This window comes from Aspergillus clavatus, genomic scaffold (genome assembly GCF_000002715.2).
Source record: "Aspergillus clavatus NRRL 1 1099423829805 genomic scaffold, whole genome shotgun sequence".
In the NCBI taxonomy this organism is placed as follows: domain Eukaryota; kingdom Fungi; phylum Ascomycota; class Eurotiomycetes; order Eurotiales; family Aspergillaceae; genus Aspergillus; species Aspergillus clavatus.
This window is the reverse complement of record NW_001517094.1, coordinates 1,937,491-1,949,746: the sequence shown is the minus strand read 5'-3', so window position 1 is coordinate 1,949,746 and position 12,256 is coordinate 1,937,491. Positions and strand designations below refer to the sequence as shown.

At 51.6% G+C, this 12,256-nt stretch overlaps 3 protein-coding genes across 3 annotated transcripts, besides 10 other annotated features; 2 read left to right on the top strand and 1 right to left on the bottom strand.

Annotated features, from left to right (window-relative positions):
* Positions 1-19: 19 nt before the first annotated feature.
* ACLA_024640 (putative urea hydro-lyase/cyanamide hydratase) lies at positions 20-943 on the bottom strand (the record flags this gene model as incomplete). Its single annotated transcript, XM_001269173.1, has 2 exons — positions 20-228; positions 364-943. The coding sequence occupies 2 exons, from the start codon at positions 941-943 to the stop codon at positions 20-22; spliced, it is 789 nt and encodes a 262-aa protein (XP_001269174.1).
* Positions 280-309: a microsatellite.
* Positions 281-309: a microsatellite.
* Positions 477-546: a microsatellite.
* A 4-nt stretch (positions 944-947) lies between the features above and the next one.
* Positions 948-1,025: a microsatellite.
* Positions 949-977: a microsatellite.
* A 451-nt stretch (positions 1,026-1,476) lies between the features above and the next one.
* Positions 1,477-1,509: a microsatellite.
* A 2,094-nt stretch (positions 1,510-3,603) lies between these two features.
* On the top strand, positions 3,604-8,095 carry pmcA (putative P-type calcium ATPase; the record flags this gene model as incomplete). Its single annotated transcript, XM_001269172.1, has 4 exons — positions 3,604-6,630; positions 6,698-6,839; positions 6,894-7,134; positions 7,195-8,095. The coding sequence occupies 4 exons, from the start codon at positions 3,604-3,606 to the stop codon at positions 8,093-8,095; spliced, it is 4,311 nt and encodes a 1,436-aa protein (XP_001269173.1).
* A 347-nt stretch (positions 8,096-8,442) lies between these two features.
* Positions 8,443-8,472: a microsatellite.
* A 136-nt stretch (positions 8,473-8,608) lies between these two features.
* Positions 8,609-8,643: a microsatellite.
* Positions 8,610-8,636: a microsatellite.
* Positions 8,644-8,818: 175 nt separating the features above from the next.
* Positions 8,819-8,843: a microsatellite.
* Positions 8,844-10,109: 1,266 nt separating this feature from the next.
* ACLA_024620 (putative purine-cytosine permease) lies at positions 10,110-11,887 on the top strand (the record flags this gene model as incomplete). The annotated part of the gene is made up of 4 exons (XM_001269171.1): positions 10,110-10,502; positions 10,607-10,830; positions 10,893-11,655; positions 11,750-11,887. The coding sequence occupies 4 exons, from the start codon at positions 10,110-10,112 to the stop codon at positions 11,885-11,887; spliced, it is 1,518 nt and encodes a 505-aa protein (XP_001269172.1).
* Positions 11,888-12,256: the final 369 nt, after the last annotated feature.

Genomic DNA, 12,256 nt, shown 5'->3' with positions numbered 1-12,256 from the left:
ACCATCAGCAAGCCAATGACTATTCATACGGCTCCATCAGGGTATTCCCGAGCACCTTCGCGGGAAACGCCTCCTGGCCCAGGGTCGTGGAATGCGCCCAGGGCTTCAACCCGTTTTCCTTACGGATGGTCGCCGCAAAGCAACTGCTCCACTGCAAACGGGGATAGCGCGCACACACGTCGTCGATGGTCTCCTTATTGACGAGATGGCCATTTGCGCCGGTATTATCTGTGACCTCTCCTCTGTTACCTTTCTTCAACTCTCTTGGTGGAAGCAAAAAACCCAACCCAACCCAACCCAACCCAACCCCTTTGGAAGAAAAGCGGAGTGTTGTGAAGCATGGAACATGGAACATGGACATACCAAACAACGTCGCCAACTGCAACAACTGGCCCAAGGCCGTGATCATGCCCTCGGCACAGACATCCTGATGCCGGATGATGGCCTCTGCAACGCTCTCCGCCTGCTCGCGGGGCGCGGTGGCGCCGGTGTCGGCGCCGGCGCTGGTGCTGGCGGCGGCGCCACCGGCCACGGCCTGGGCGGCGGGATGGCCAGCGGACGACTGCAGGACCTCGAGGGCGAGGAAGGCGGCGTAGAACTCGAAGCTGAGGCGGGTCTGGCGCATGTGTTTGTCGGTGGTGCCGAGGTCGTGCAGCAGGCAGGCGAGGAAGAAGGTTTCGTCGGAGAAGGACCAGGAGGGGAAGGCGTGGCGCTTGATGGCGAGGCCGTAGTGGTAGGCGCGGAGGCAGTGGTGGTAGGTCTTTTCGGAGAGCTGGGTGCGGGCGTAGGCGTCGATGCGCTGGGCGAGCGGCGTGGAGGGGACTGGAGTCTGCGAGGTTGGGATCGGGGGTGGGGTGGTTTGGGCGGTGGAGAGGAGGAGAGTGGAGGAGCAGGGGACAGCGGTTAGGCCGTAGGTAGCGATAGGGTCGAGGATGGTGCTCATTGTTGTGGTGGTGATGGTGGTGGTGGTGGTGGTGTTGGATGTGGGAGTGGTTGGGTGGTGAGGGAGGTTGGGTGGTGATGGTAAGGATCATGATTGTATAACTACATGCTAATCCAGTAGAGCCAGGTGATGGAGGATTAATAATCTCTTGTTCTTCTATGTAGCTATATGCAACTACATTAACAACCTGTAGATAACTAGACTGTAGAGATGAGATGATATTAGCTACTGCTACTATAGTACTCGGGGATATACTCCGTAGTGCAGTAGCCAAGCTCATGTGAGATCCGGGCGAAATCTTCTAGAAGCATTGCTTGTTCTATGATCATCAGCTAAATCGACAGACTACGAGACTAGTTCTTTTTTTTCCTCCTGTGCCCCTTATTCCTGAGTACTGCAGAGAAGGGTAGCCCATAGATATGGTATGAGACATGGTATGATAGCAACACTCATATTATGATTTATTAGATCATGATGATCATCACATGGTAAGACTCTTCACTTCTTCAGTAACTAATCTGATCCCTAAGATTCTGTACTCTGTACTCTGTACTCTGTACTCTGTATTGTCTAACTCTAATAGTGTTGGACAGCAACACTATTAAAGTCTGATTGCTCTATTGACTTGGCTCAAGAGTAAACACGGACACTTAACTAGAAACAACATGGAAATTGAGTTAGTACTGAGTAGTATAGTATAGATCAACTAATGTATAATGTAGATAGCAAATTCCATAGTGCATAGTGCATGTGCACAGCCCCAGCACTGCCAAGCTCGTCATTTCGGAGCACTAAATCTCGATTTGGATGTAGGAATTGATGACAATATGACATATTATTACCATAGTACGGAACAATAACATGGGATGTGTGATAGAGATGAACCTACCACGGAAGATCAACCAGCGAATAATAATGCTGGAGATAGGAGGACAGGTACTGTAGTAGCACACCTCATCTATTCTACACCTACCTGGGTTTGCAGATAGTTAAGTCCATCGTGGTCTGTTTTGTCAAAAGCTATCTGTGAGTGCTGTCGTGGCAATGCTGCATCCTGTCATACTATGTACTCATACCCTGTATCTCCATGTGAAATGTATAAGTATACCCGACGACCCCCAGGCCTCAATAGTCAGGTCAGTCAGTAAGTAGATTAAGAGACTGAATTCGCTTCCAGCCTTGATTTAAAGTGTTGACTATTACCAAGAAGAAGAATAAAGGACTGGCCAGACTATTGAAATGAAACGAAGAGAACCAGGGAAGGGCGAAAAGGAGGTGAGGGTACCCCGGAGGTACTCCGTATGAGATACCTACTACAGTAGTAGCTACCTACCTAGTGACCTTTAGTTCCAAAAGTCAGCGTTTACAATGGGGGGTGAAGCGAAGAGGAGGTGATGCAGCGAGTGGACTGGATATTGAGGCAGTGCAAACGCCAAGCAGCGACTTAGAATTCAAAAAAGCTCTGCAGGGGGGACAAGTGGCGAGACATGTTGCGTCTGATCCTCTTTTTTGAGATTCTTCTGAATTTTTGTTCGGATATTTTCTTCTCTGGAGGGTTCTCAGTGAGCATTGTTCTTCTTCGTATATATTATCATTATTATCATAGGTAGGTAGTGAGAGCATGAGCTTACGGAGTACTTAGTACATAGACCTATCTAGGTAGGTAAGTACCTAACCTAGGTAGGTGTCAGGCCTACCTAGTCGGAGAGACCCTGAAGCAAAGTTACCGTAGCTGGAAACCTTCCATGATTTCTGCAACCAGAAATTAAGCTGTGGTTTCATGACGTGACAAGCCCGGTCTCGACCCTTGGTGTGGTGGTTGCGTTTTCGTCGGATTTACTCATTGGTCAGAGTAACTATGAAGTGGGAGACGGAACTGGAACCGTAATTACATTACGCTATTCTTTGGGTCGATTTACTCCCATTATTATCCATCACTCAAGTGGTTTGAAGGGAAGTACCTACTACCTAGTTAACGAGAGTCTCTGCGCTCTCTCTTTCATCCTGGACCTACCAGTAGTTACCAGTAGTTGCATCTCCAGTCAAACCTCAATACTTCTACTAATCAGCTCCTGTCCTTCTGACGACTAGCCTCACTGCGGCATCATATCAGCCCAGCGACATCCCGTGCTCTCGCCTCAACACCTTCGATTTGGGGTATTGGACTTCTTAAATCCACAGAGCGCTTGTCGATGACGCTTGGTTCTTTGATGAGACCTCATCCCACCATCCTTTATGTCTTGAAACAGTCCTCTCAATAATCAATCGCGAAAGAAGACCTTCACCCATCTCCTTCAAAACCTGGAGCTACACTTCAATTCCAATCAATGTCCACGGTTCTCGTCATCCTAAGGCCCTCTTACCTCTTCTCCTTCCAACACACGAAGCAAGCGCGCCGTTTCCCCGGATCTCAAGTCCTGGATATGTATCACGCTTGAGCACCTGCCGTTCGTTCTTATCTTGGAGCTTAATTGTGTGCAGAGTCTTCCACTGGAATGAGAACCCCTGCCCCTTCATACGACATTCCTGCATGTTCTGAGGCACCCTGTTTGATTCGCTCCCCTCTGGGGCATTCTTGACCTCACTAGCTCGTCCCTCCCCATACCGGATCCAGTAATCTTTCCCCCTTCCTGGATTCGCGCTCCGCTCTGTCTGGGACCATGTCGTCGAATCCAAACTTCGATGGAAGGGATTCGAAGCAGGCCACTCCCCTGCGCCGGGAGCGTGCTCCGACAATCACCATCGACACGTCCGCTGTGACTCCGGCTCAGGATCGGACCCAGCCGACCTTACACGTCTCGACGGAGGAGGCGCATGCGACTGATACCAGTGCTCTGCTGAGTGACGGCACCCCGTCGCCCACCGATATGCGCTCCCCGGCTTCCATCCGCTCCTTTGCTTCGTCCGAGAACCGAGATCATGAGAGCCGGCCGATCTCGCCCCACAACGTCTCATCACCGACCTCGAAGTTGGCCGACTCCATGTCGAATTCCAACTACCTGTCAGTCCCGGGCACTCGCTCCCGTGTAAATTCACTCGAATCCGAAGATACAAGCCAATCGTCGAGCTCGTATGGGGGAGAAACTTATGTCGGCAACGGTCCCCAGGGATCGCAATCGGATATGGGGAAGAAGAACGGAAATAACAGCAGCCAGCTCCTCAGTGATGAGGAAGCCCTCAACCCCGATCCCGGCCGGGAAGACGAATTTGAAGTGGAGGATAATAGGTTCGCTTTTTCTCCCGGACAGCTGAACAAGCTCTTGAACCCCAAGAGCCTTGGCGCGTTCCACGCCCTGGGTGGCTTGCGGGGATTGGAGAAAGGGCTACGGACGAATTTACGCAGTGGTTTGGGTATGGACGAAACGACGTTGGACGGCACCGTGAGCTTCGAGGATGTCACGTCCGCGCAGCCGGAGAACTCCCTGCCCAAGTCCATCTCTCAACCACCCGATCGACCGCCATCTCGTTCCAACACAGGCCTGGCTAAGCAATCAGAACACGCGTTCACGGACCGCAAGCGAGTATATGGAAGTAACACACTTCCCGAGAAGAAGCCCAAGAGTATTTTGGAGCTGGCATGGATCGCGTACAACGACAAGGTGCTGATTCTCCTGACCATCGCGGCAATCATTTCGCTTGCTCTCGGTATCTACCAGTCCATCACCGCAAAGGACGGCGAGGCTCGGGTACAATGGGTCGAAGGTGTAGCCATCATCGTGGCCATTGTGATTGTGGTGGTGGTTGGTGCGGCCAATGATTGGCAAAAAGAGCGCCAATTTGTGAAATTGAACAAGAAGAAGGAGGATAGATTCGTCAAGGTCGTCCGTTCCGGAAGGACGGTTGAGATCTCGATCCATGATGTGCTGGTGGGTGATGTTATGCACTTAGAGCCGGGAGACTTGGTTCCCGTCGATGGCATCTACATCACTGGTCACAACGTCAAGTGTGATGAATCCTCCGCCACGGGTGAGTCAGATGTTCTCCGCAAGACGCCCGGTAACGACGTCTATCAGGCCATTGAGCGCCATGAAAGCCTGAAGAAGCTTGATCCCTTCATCGTATCAGGTGCCAAAGTATCTGAGGGCGTCGGAACGTTCCTCGTCACTGCTGTCGGCGTCAATTCGACGTATGGTAAGACTATGATGTCTCTTCAGGACGAGGGCCAAACAACACCCCTCCAGTCGAAACTGAATGTTCTCGCCGAGTACATCGCAAAACTCGGTCTCGCCTCCGGCCTGCTTCTTTTTGTCGTGCTCTTCATCAAGTTCCTTGCTCAATTGAAAAACATGGAAAATGCAAACGTCAAAGGTCAGGCTTTCCTTCAGATTTTCATTGTTGCCGTCACCATCATCGTCGTCGCCGTTCCCGAGGGTCTACCGCTGGCCGTCACGCTCGCGCTCGCTTTTGCTACGACACGGATGTTGAAGGATAACAATTTGGTCCGGTTGCTGAGAGCTTGTGAGACGATGGGCAATGCGACCACTATCTGCTCGGACAAGACCGGCACACTCACAGAGAACAAAATGACCGCGGTGGCCGCAACCCTGGGAACCTCGACGAGATTCGGCGAGAAGTCCCCTGAGGCGTCTTCAGGCCAGACGAATGGTGACCAGAATACCACCACCGCGTCGGGGAGCATGTCACCCTCCGAATTCGCTTCCAGCCTTGCGGCCCCGGTCAAGCAACTTCTCGTTGACTCTATTGTACTCAATTCCACTGCTTTCGAAGGTGAGCAGGAGGGAACAATGACCTTTATTGGCTCTAAGACCGAGACGGCCCTCTTGGGCTTCGCGCGGACGTACCTCGGTATGGGATCGGTCAGCGAGGCGCGATCAAATGCGGCTATTGCCCAGATGGTTCCCTTCGACTCTGGTCGTAAGTGCATGGCCGTGGTCATCAAGACAGAAGCCGGAAAGTATCGAATGCTGGTTAAGGGTGCGTCGGAGATTTTGCTTTCCAAGACCACCCGCATCATTCGGGATCCCTCCAAGGATCTTTCTGAAGAGCCGCTCTCTGAGCAGGCCCGTTCGACTTTGGACACCGTGATCAACCACTACGCCTCCCATTCGCTCAGAACGATCAGCCTGGTGTATCGTGATTTCGACCAATGGCCACCACGAGGAGCACCCACCTCCGAGGACGACCGTTCGCTCGCTCAGTTCGACCCGTTGTTCAAGGACATGGTTCTGTTCGGTATCTTTGGTATTCAAGATCCTCTCCGACCCGGAGTCACGGAATCCGTCCAGCAGTGTCAGCGTGCCGGCGTGTTCGTGAGAATGGTGACAGGTGATAACATCATGACTGCCAAAGCTATTGCCCAGGAATGTGGCATCTTTACCCCAGGTGGCATTGCCATTGAAGGTCCCAAATTCCGAAAGCTCAGCAGTCGCCAGATGCGCCAGATTATCCCTCGGTTGCAGGTTCTGGCTCGATCCAGTCCGGATGACAAGAAGATCTTGGTCACCCAGCTCAAGAAGCTTGGAGAGACGGTTGCGGTTACTGGTGACGGAACAAATGATGCTCAGGCTCTGAAGACTGCCGACGTGGGCTTCTCCATGGGTATTACTGGCACTGAAGTCGCGAAGGAGGCGTCTGATATTATTTTGATGGATGATAACTTTGCATCGATTGTCAAGGCGATGGCATGGGGTAGAACAGTCAATGATGCGGTCAAGAAGTTCCTTCAGGTGAGTTGTGCAAGCTGATTGCGTCTATCCCCTGCGTCCATCCCCCCAGACTAATTTGATCGTATAGTTCCAAATTACGGTCAATATCACTGCAGTCTTACTCACCTTCATCTCTGCCGTGGCGAGTGGTGACGAAGAGTCGGTCCTCACCGCGGTTCAGCTGCTGTGGGTCAACCTCATCATGGACACTTTTGCAGCTCTTGCTCTCGGTATGCTTTCTGAACTGCCTAATAATTTGGTAACGAGCTAACATGACGGAACAGCCACGGATCCTCCTTCTGCTCATATTCTCGACCGCAGACCCGACCCTCGATCTGCCCCCTTGATCAACCTGACCATGTGGAAGATGATCATCGGACAGAGTATTTATCAGCTGGTTGTCACACTTATTTTGAACTTTGCTGGCAAATCGATCTTCCATCTTCAAACCCATGATGATGAGGAGCGACTCGAGACGATGGTTTTCAATACTTTTGTCTGGATGCAGATCTTCAATCAATGGAAGTAAGTAGCCAATCCCCGTAGGATGCATCTTGAGATCCGCGATCGCTGACTACTAAATAGCTCCCGACGTATCGACAACGGTCTGAATATCTTCGAAGGCATCTTCCGCAACCGGTGGTTCATCGGCATTCAGTTCATCATTGTTGGAGGACAAATTCTCATCATCTTCGTGGGCGGGCAAGCTTTCTCGGTGAAGCCACTGTTTGCCTACCAATGGGGCGTTTCCCTGGTCCTGGGTGTGATCTCGCTGCCCATTGCCGTGATCATCCGACTCATCCCAGATGAGTTCATTTCTCGGCTTATCCCCAGATTCTGGCACCGCCAGAAGGCCCCCGAGCTGCTGGTCTCGGACGAAGATCGCCGCTTCGAATGGAACCCTGCCCTGGAGGAAATCCGGGATCAGTTAACATTCCTTCACAAGGTCCGCGGTGGCCGGTTGAGGAACTTGAAGCACAAGCTGCAGCATCCTCAGGAGTTCCTACCGCGCTCACGCAGCGGATCCCGATCAAGAGACGATTCGATCCCTTCCACTCCTGTCGGCGAGAACGGCGGTGTTTCCCCGCAGCCCGCAACGCCCGAATCACGGTCGAGGAAGCGTACCCGGTCTCGCTCCAACTCCGCCTTTGGGCCCGCTGCCGCCATGGCCGGCGTGGTCGCTGGCAGTATTGCGGGATGGTCTCCGATCGAACGAGCACCCGACGAGGGTGACGCGATCGCATTCAACCCCAGCAGCCCCCACGGAGGACTGGATAACCAGGAGGGTATCGAGATCCACCCGGACACGGCAGCAGACGAGCGCCTTGTCGGCGAGTATCAGACCGCCTCGAAGACACCCCCCAGTCAAAACCCCGACTTGCTCCCTCACTTCGAACACCTCCCGCCTGACCGCGCACCCTCCAGCCGGAGCAGGAGGTCTACCTCACGACGCTCCCGATCAAGCCAGAGCCAGTCCCAAAGCTAACGAACAACGCCTAACCCTTTCTATCCATCATACGAAATTCTAGTATCTTTTTCCCTGCTTGATATACGCAGCCCGGATTCAAATGTACTCATAGACTTCCCCCCCCCCAAGCAAGTGGCCCTTCTTGCTTCTCCAGCGCTGTCAATTTCTTCCTCTTCCTAACTCCCAATTCTAATCCTCCTGTCCCGCCCAAACTCCCCTTTCTCTTCTTCGCTGTCCCATATTGCTCATGCTCAACCCACCGTTACTATCATCCTTGCGATTCAAGAAATTCCGCCTCCAACACTTGAAAAACAAACTCGTCGTTTTTTAAGATCCAAGGCGGGGGGGCGTCTGAGGAAAAGCCTCTTACTTATTTACTTACTCACTTGCTTACTCTTTCTTTGCGCGCGAAAAAAAAAAAAAAAGAAGTTCTTTTTTCCTTGCTTCCTACCTGCTTGTATAGACCTGCTGTTTTCTCACCCTCATGATGAGTTGTGGTCCCTGGCGCTTGGGGAGGCGGGAGGTCCTGTCTTTTTTTTTTTTTTTTTTTTTTTTTTTTCCTTTTTGCTCCTGTCAAAACGTATTTCACCTGGGGGGAGGATTTGCTTTCTGTACGTACAATACCACCAAAGTCTACTTGTCCTGTTTTTGTCTTTTTTTTTTATTTTGTTCGTTGTACAGTACAGTACAGCTACATGGCTCTCTCAGGTCAGGGCAGTGGAATCCTTAGATGAACGCTGTAGGCAAGATAGGCAAGATAGGCAAGCTACGCAAACAAAGGGGGGAGGGGCGAGGGATGTCCTGCACGTTGGGAAACCTGGAATTCTGGGGCTGGAGGGTGTTTGTCCGGTTCTCTTCGTTCTGTTCCATTCCTGATTGCTCATCGATGGACTCGATGACTCTGACTTGGGGAAAGGAAGGGGGGAGAATGTGGGTTGGCGGTTTGCTTGCTCCGGATATATCCGTTCATAAGGGATGAAAGTACAATTGATGAGATCAAGAATCGGTGCGTGACCATCGTTCGGCTGGTTTCTCTGGTTCTGGTTGACTTACCTGGCTCGGATTGTAGATGGCTTCTTTTTAGGAGATAGAGGTGGTCTATATGGGCTAATTCTCCCATGGTGATATGTGGCTGACTTACACACAGTTCTCTTAAATCTATGCAGAATGCTAAAAGGGCCCTTTCTCCCTCCAACATGACTTGACATGTACATGTGTGCAATACACCCTTGGCTCTCCTTACATTAATCATGCATACCTCACCCGGTGCATCTGAGCTTAATGTCTCCGGAGGTATGTGATGCACTGCGCCGTGGCAGTGGGCAGAGTGGAGCCCCATCTGTTGCACGGTGCGGCACATTGGCTTAGGTGCGTTAATAATAGAGTGAGCAAGCAAGAATCCCAACTGGTGGATTCAAGGGTCATCTATCGATGTCAAGACTAAATCCCGCGTTTCACCCTACCAGGTTGGATCTTTTGGATAGATAGCATATTGCGGAGTTTCACTGTGTATGTGTATTTCCCGGTGCCTTGATGGAGAGTCACTAACTGCATGCATGTGCAGGGGCTCTCATCATGTGCATCTGACGTCTTGGTGGTCCCGGCCGGGATTCTGCAGCGGATGGGTTGTCTTCCGAGGGGGATCCGTGATGCTGTGGAATGTCTTGTTACCAGTAGTGGTGCAGTGCATTCATTACCTTGATATTACCTTGGGCACGCGCCGGCCAGGGACTGTGATGTCAATCCGTTATCACCGAGGAGAGGGATCAATTTCTGATCTTTTGGCATTCCCTGTGTCGATGTCCCACCCCTTCATCTCTGCCGTCTCCCTCGTCATATATAGACCACCCTCTTTTAACCTTCAGAGCCTTGCTCTGTCTGGTCCTGAGAGAAGAATCAGCTTCATTCAGTCGCCGTGTGAGGATACAGCAATCTCAACATTGCCAGCAATATCGAGAGGGCTCAGCCGAAGAGAGAGAGCTAAGCGTCTGCCCTCAACAAGCACAGCGCCATTGTTCCCATATGAGCCACCATGGTGTCCGACATTGAAAAGCCCCGCGACTCTCATCCTCTACAGATTGTCACACAGGAAGAGCTGGGAGATTGTGGCTCATCGAGTACCGCCTGTCAGTCACGATACCAACGATGGGCGCGAAGTATCAAGAACCTCGAGACCCAGGGGGTCGAGCGGGTTGCGCCAGAGGACCGTCAGAAACACACCGCGTCTGACTCGTTCCATATGTTGCTGATGTGGTTCAGTATGGGGATGGCGGTCAGTCACATGGTTGTTGGATCAATAGGCACGCTGGTCATGCAGCTAAGCTTCAAGGATGCTGCCCTCTGCGCCCTCTTTGGGAACCTTCTTGGGGGGTTATCAATTGGCTATATGAGTACATGGGGTCCCAGGAGTGGGAATCGCACACTTGTACGCTCATCTTCGCGAATGCTTTCATCTCCGTCTAAGATTTATCCCCAGCTTTATTCTCTTCGATGATAAGGAACATGACTTACCAAGTGATTGCCTAACAGATAGTGACGCGGTATTTCATGGGCTATTATCCCAACAAGGTCTGCTGCTCGTTGAATGTATTAACCAATCTCGGCTATGGGATGATCAACGCCATGGTCGGAGGACAGATCCTCTCTAAACTCTCTGGAGGGTCCGTTTCGGTGGTGGTTGGTATTATCATCGTGGCCCTTGCAAGCTGGGCCATGGCTACGTTTGGGATGCGCATCTTCCAGATATATGAAAGGTATGATCTCCTGATGAGTCTGCTGGGATGGGCGGATGTTGACTCGATGGCCATGGCCATAGATTTGCTTGGCTCCCGCAATTGCTCACATTCTGTGTCCTGGCCGGATCAGCTGAACCGTTCTTCAATTTCCATACCGTGTCGGTTGGAAGTTCTGAAGATATTAAAGCCAAGCGCCTGGGCTTCTTCTCCCTTTGTTTTTCCTCGGCTCTTTCATGGACACCTTCCGCCGCAGACTATTATGTGTATTATCCGCCCACAGTCAAGCTGTGGAAGACGTGGTGCGTAACCACTGTGGGAGGATGCGCAGCAATGATCATCAGTCTCCTCCTCGGAGTCGGCTTGGGGACGGGAGTTGCAAGCAACAGCGACTGGCAGGCCCTGTATGACGGCACTCCGGGAAGCTTGCTGATGGCTGGCTATGACCGGTTGGGGGTGTTTGGTAAGATTTGCGCGTTCGTCAACGTCTTGACGGTGGTTTCCAACAATGCCCCGGGAGCATATTCCATGGCGCTGAACTTCCAGATGCTGGGAGATTTTTGGTTGAAGATCCCGCTCCCTGTCTTCACCATTGCCAGCACTGTCATCTACGCTGGATGCGCGATTGGAGGTCGAAACTTCCTCTATCAGATCTTCAAGAATTTCCTCCCTCTGATCGGCTATTGGATCATCATCTGGTTCACTATTGCTGTCGAGCAAGATGTGCTCTTCAATCGATGCAAAGGGTACGATTGGACGGCTTGGAATGATCCACGAAAACTCCCCGTCGGAGTGGCTGCTGGAGTTTCTTTCCTCGTCGGATGGGCAGGAGCCATTGTTGGCATGGTAAGTGCATTGCGATTGCGCCTTCCCTCCACTTTTGGCTCTGATACTTCGCGAGCACATATGCTAATCTCTTCTTTCCCCCGTGGCTCAACAGAACCAAGTCTACTATGTCGGCCCGATTGCGAGTGCGATCGCAGGAGGTGCTGATCTTGGTATCTGGCTTGGAATAGGCTTCACTGCCGTTGCCTTCCCTCCCTTGAGGTTCCTGGAATTGAAGATACTCGGCCGCTGAAGTGTAGACCACAAACACTCAACGAGTCATCGGACGGAGATAGAGTCCGTCCGTTTCATTGTATTTAGTGCTTGGTTTTCAAGTCTGCTGTCCATCGTCAATCAGAGTTCGATTCTGTACAGTCCTGGGTGGGTCAGCCATTTGTCATTGAAGCGAGATTATCAGGAAATATATACTTGGTCCGGATAAAAACAACAAGAATAGTAATCCAGAAGCCATAGACAGTTGAGCATAAGCGCTGTCTCAACTTCCGATCCTCCGTGTAATTTCCGTGGCTGTGCGCCATGCAGTCGCCAAGGGACGCGGTAACTACCCCCTAAAGGCTCTAAAGTCTAACCTCTTGAGTCTTGACTGGGTGATCATCATCAT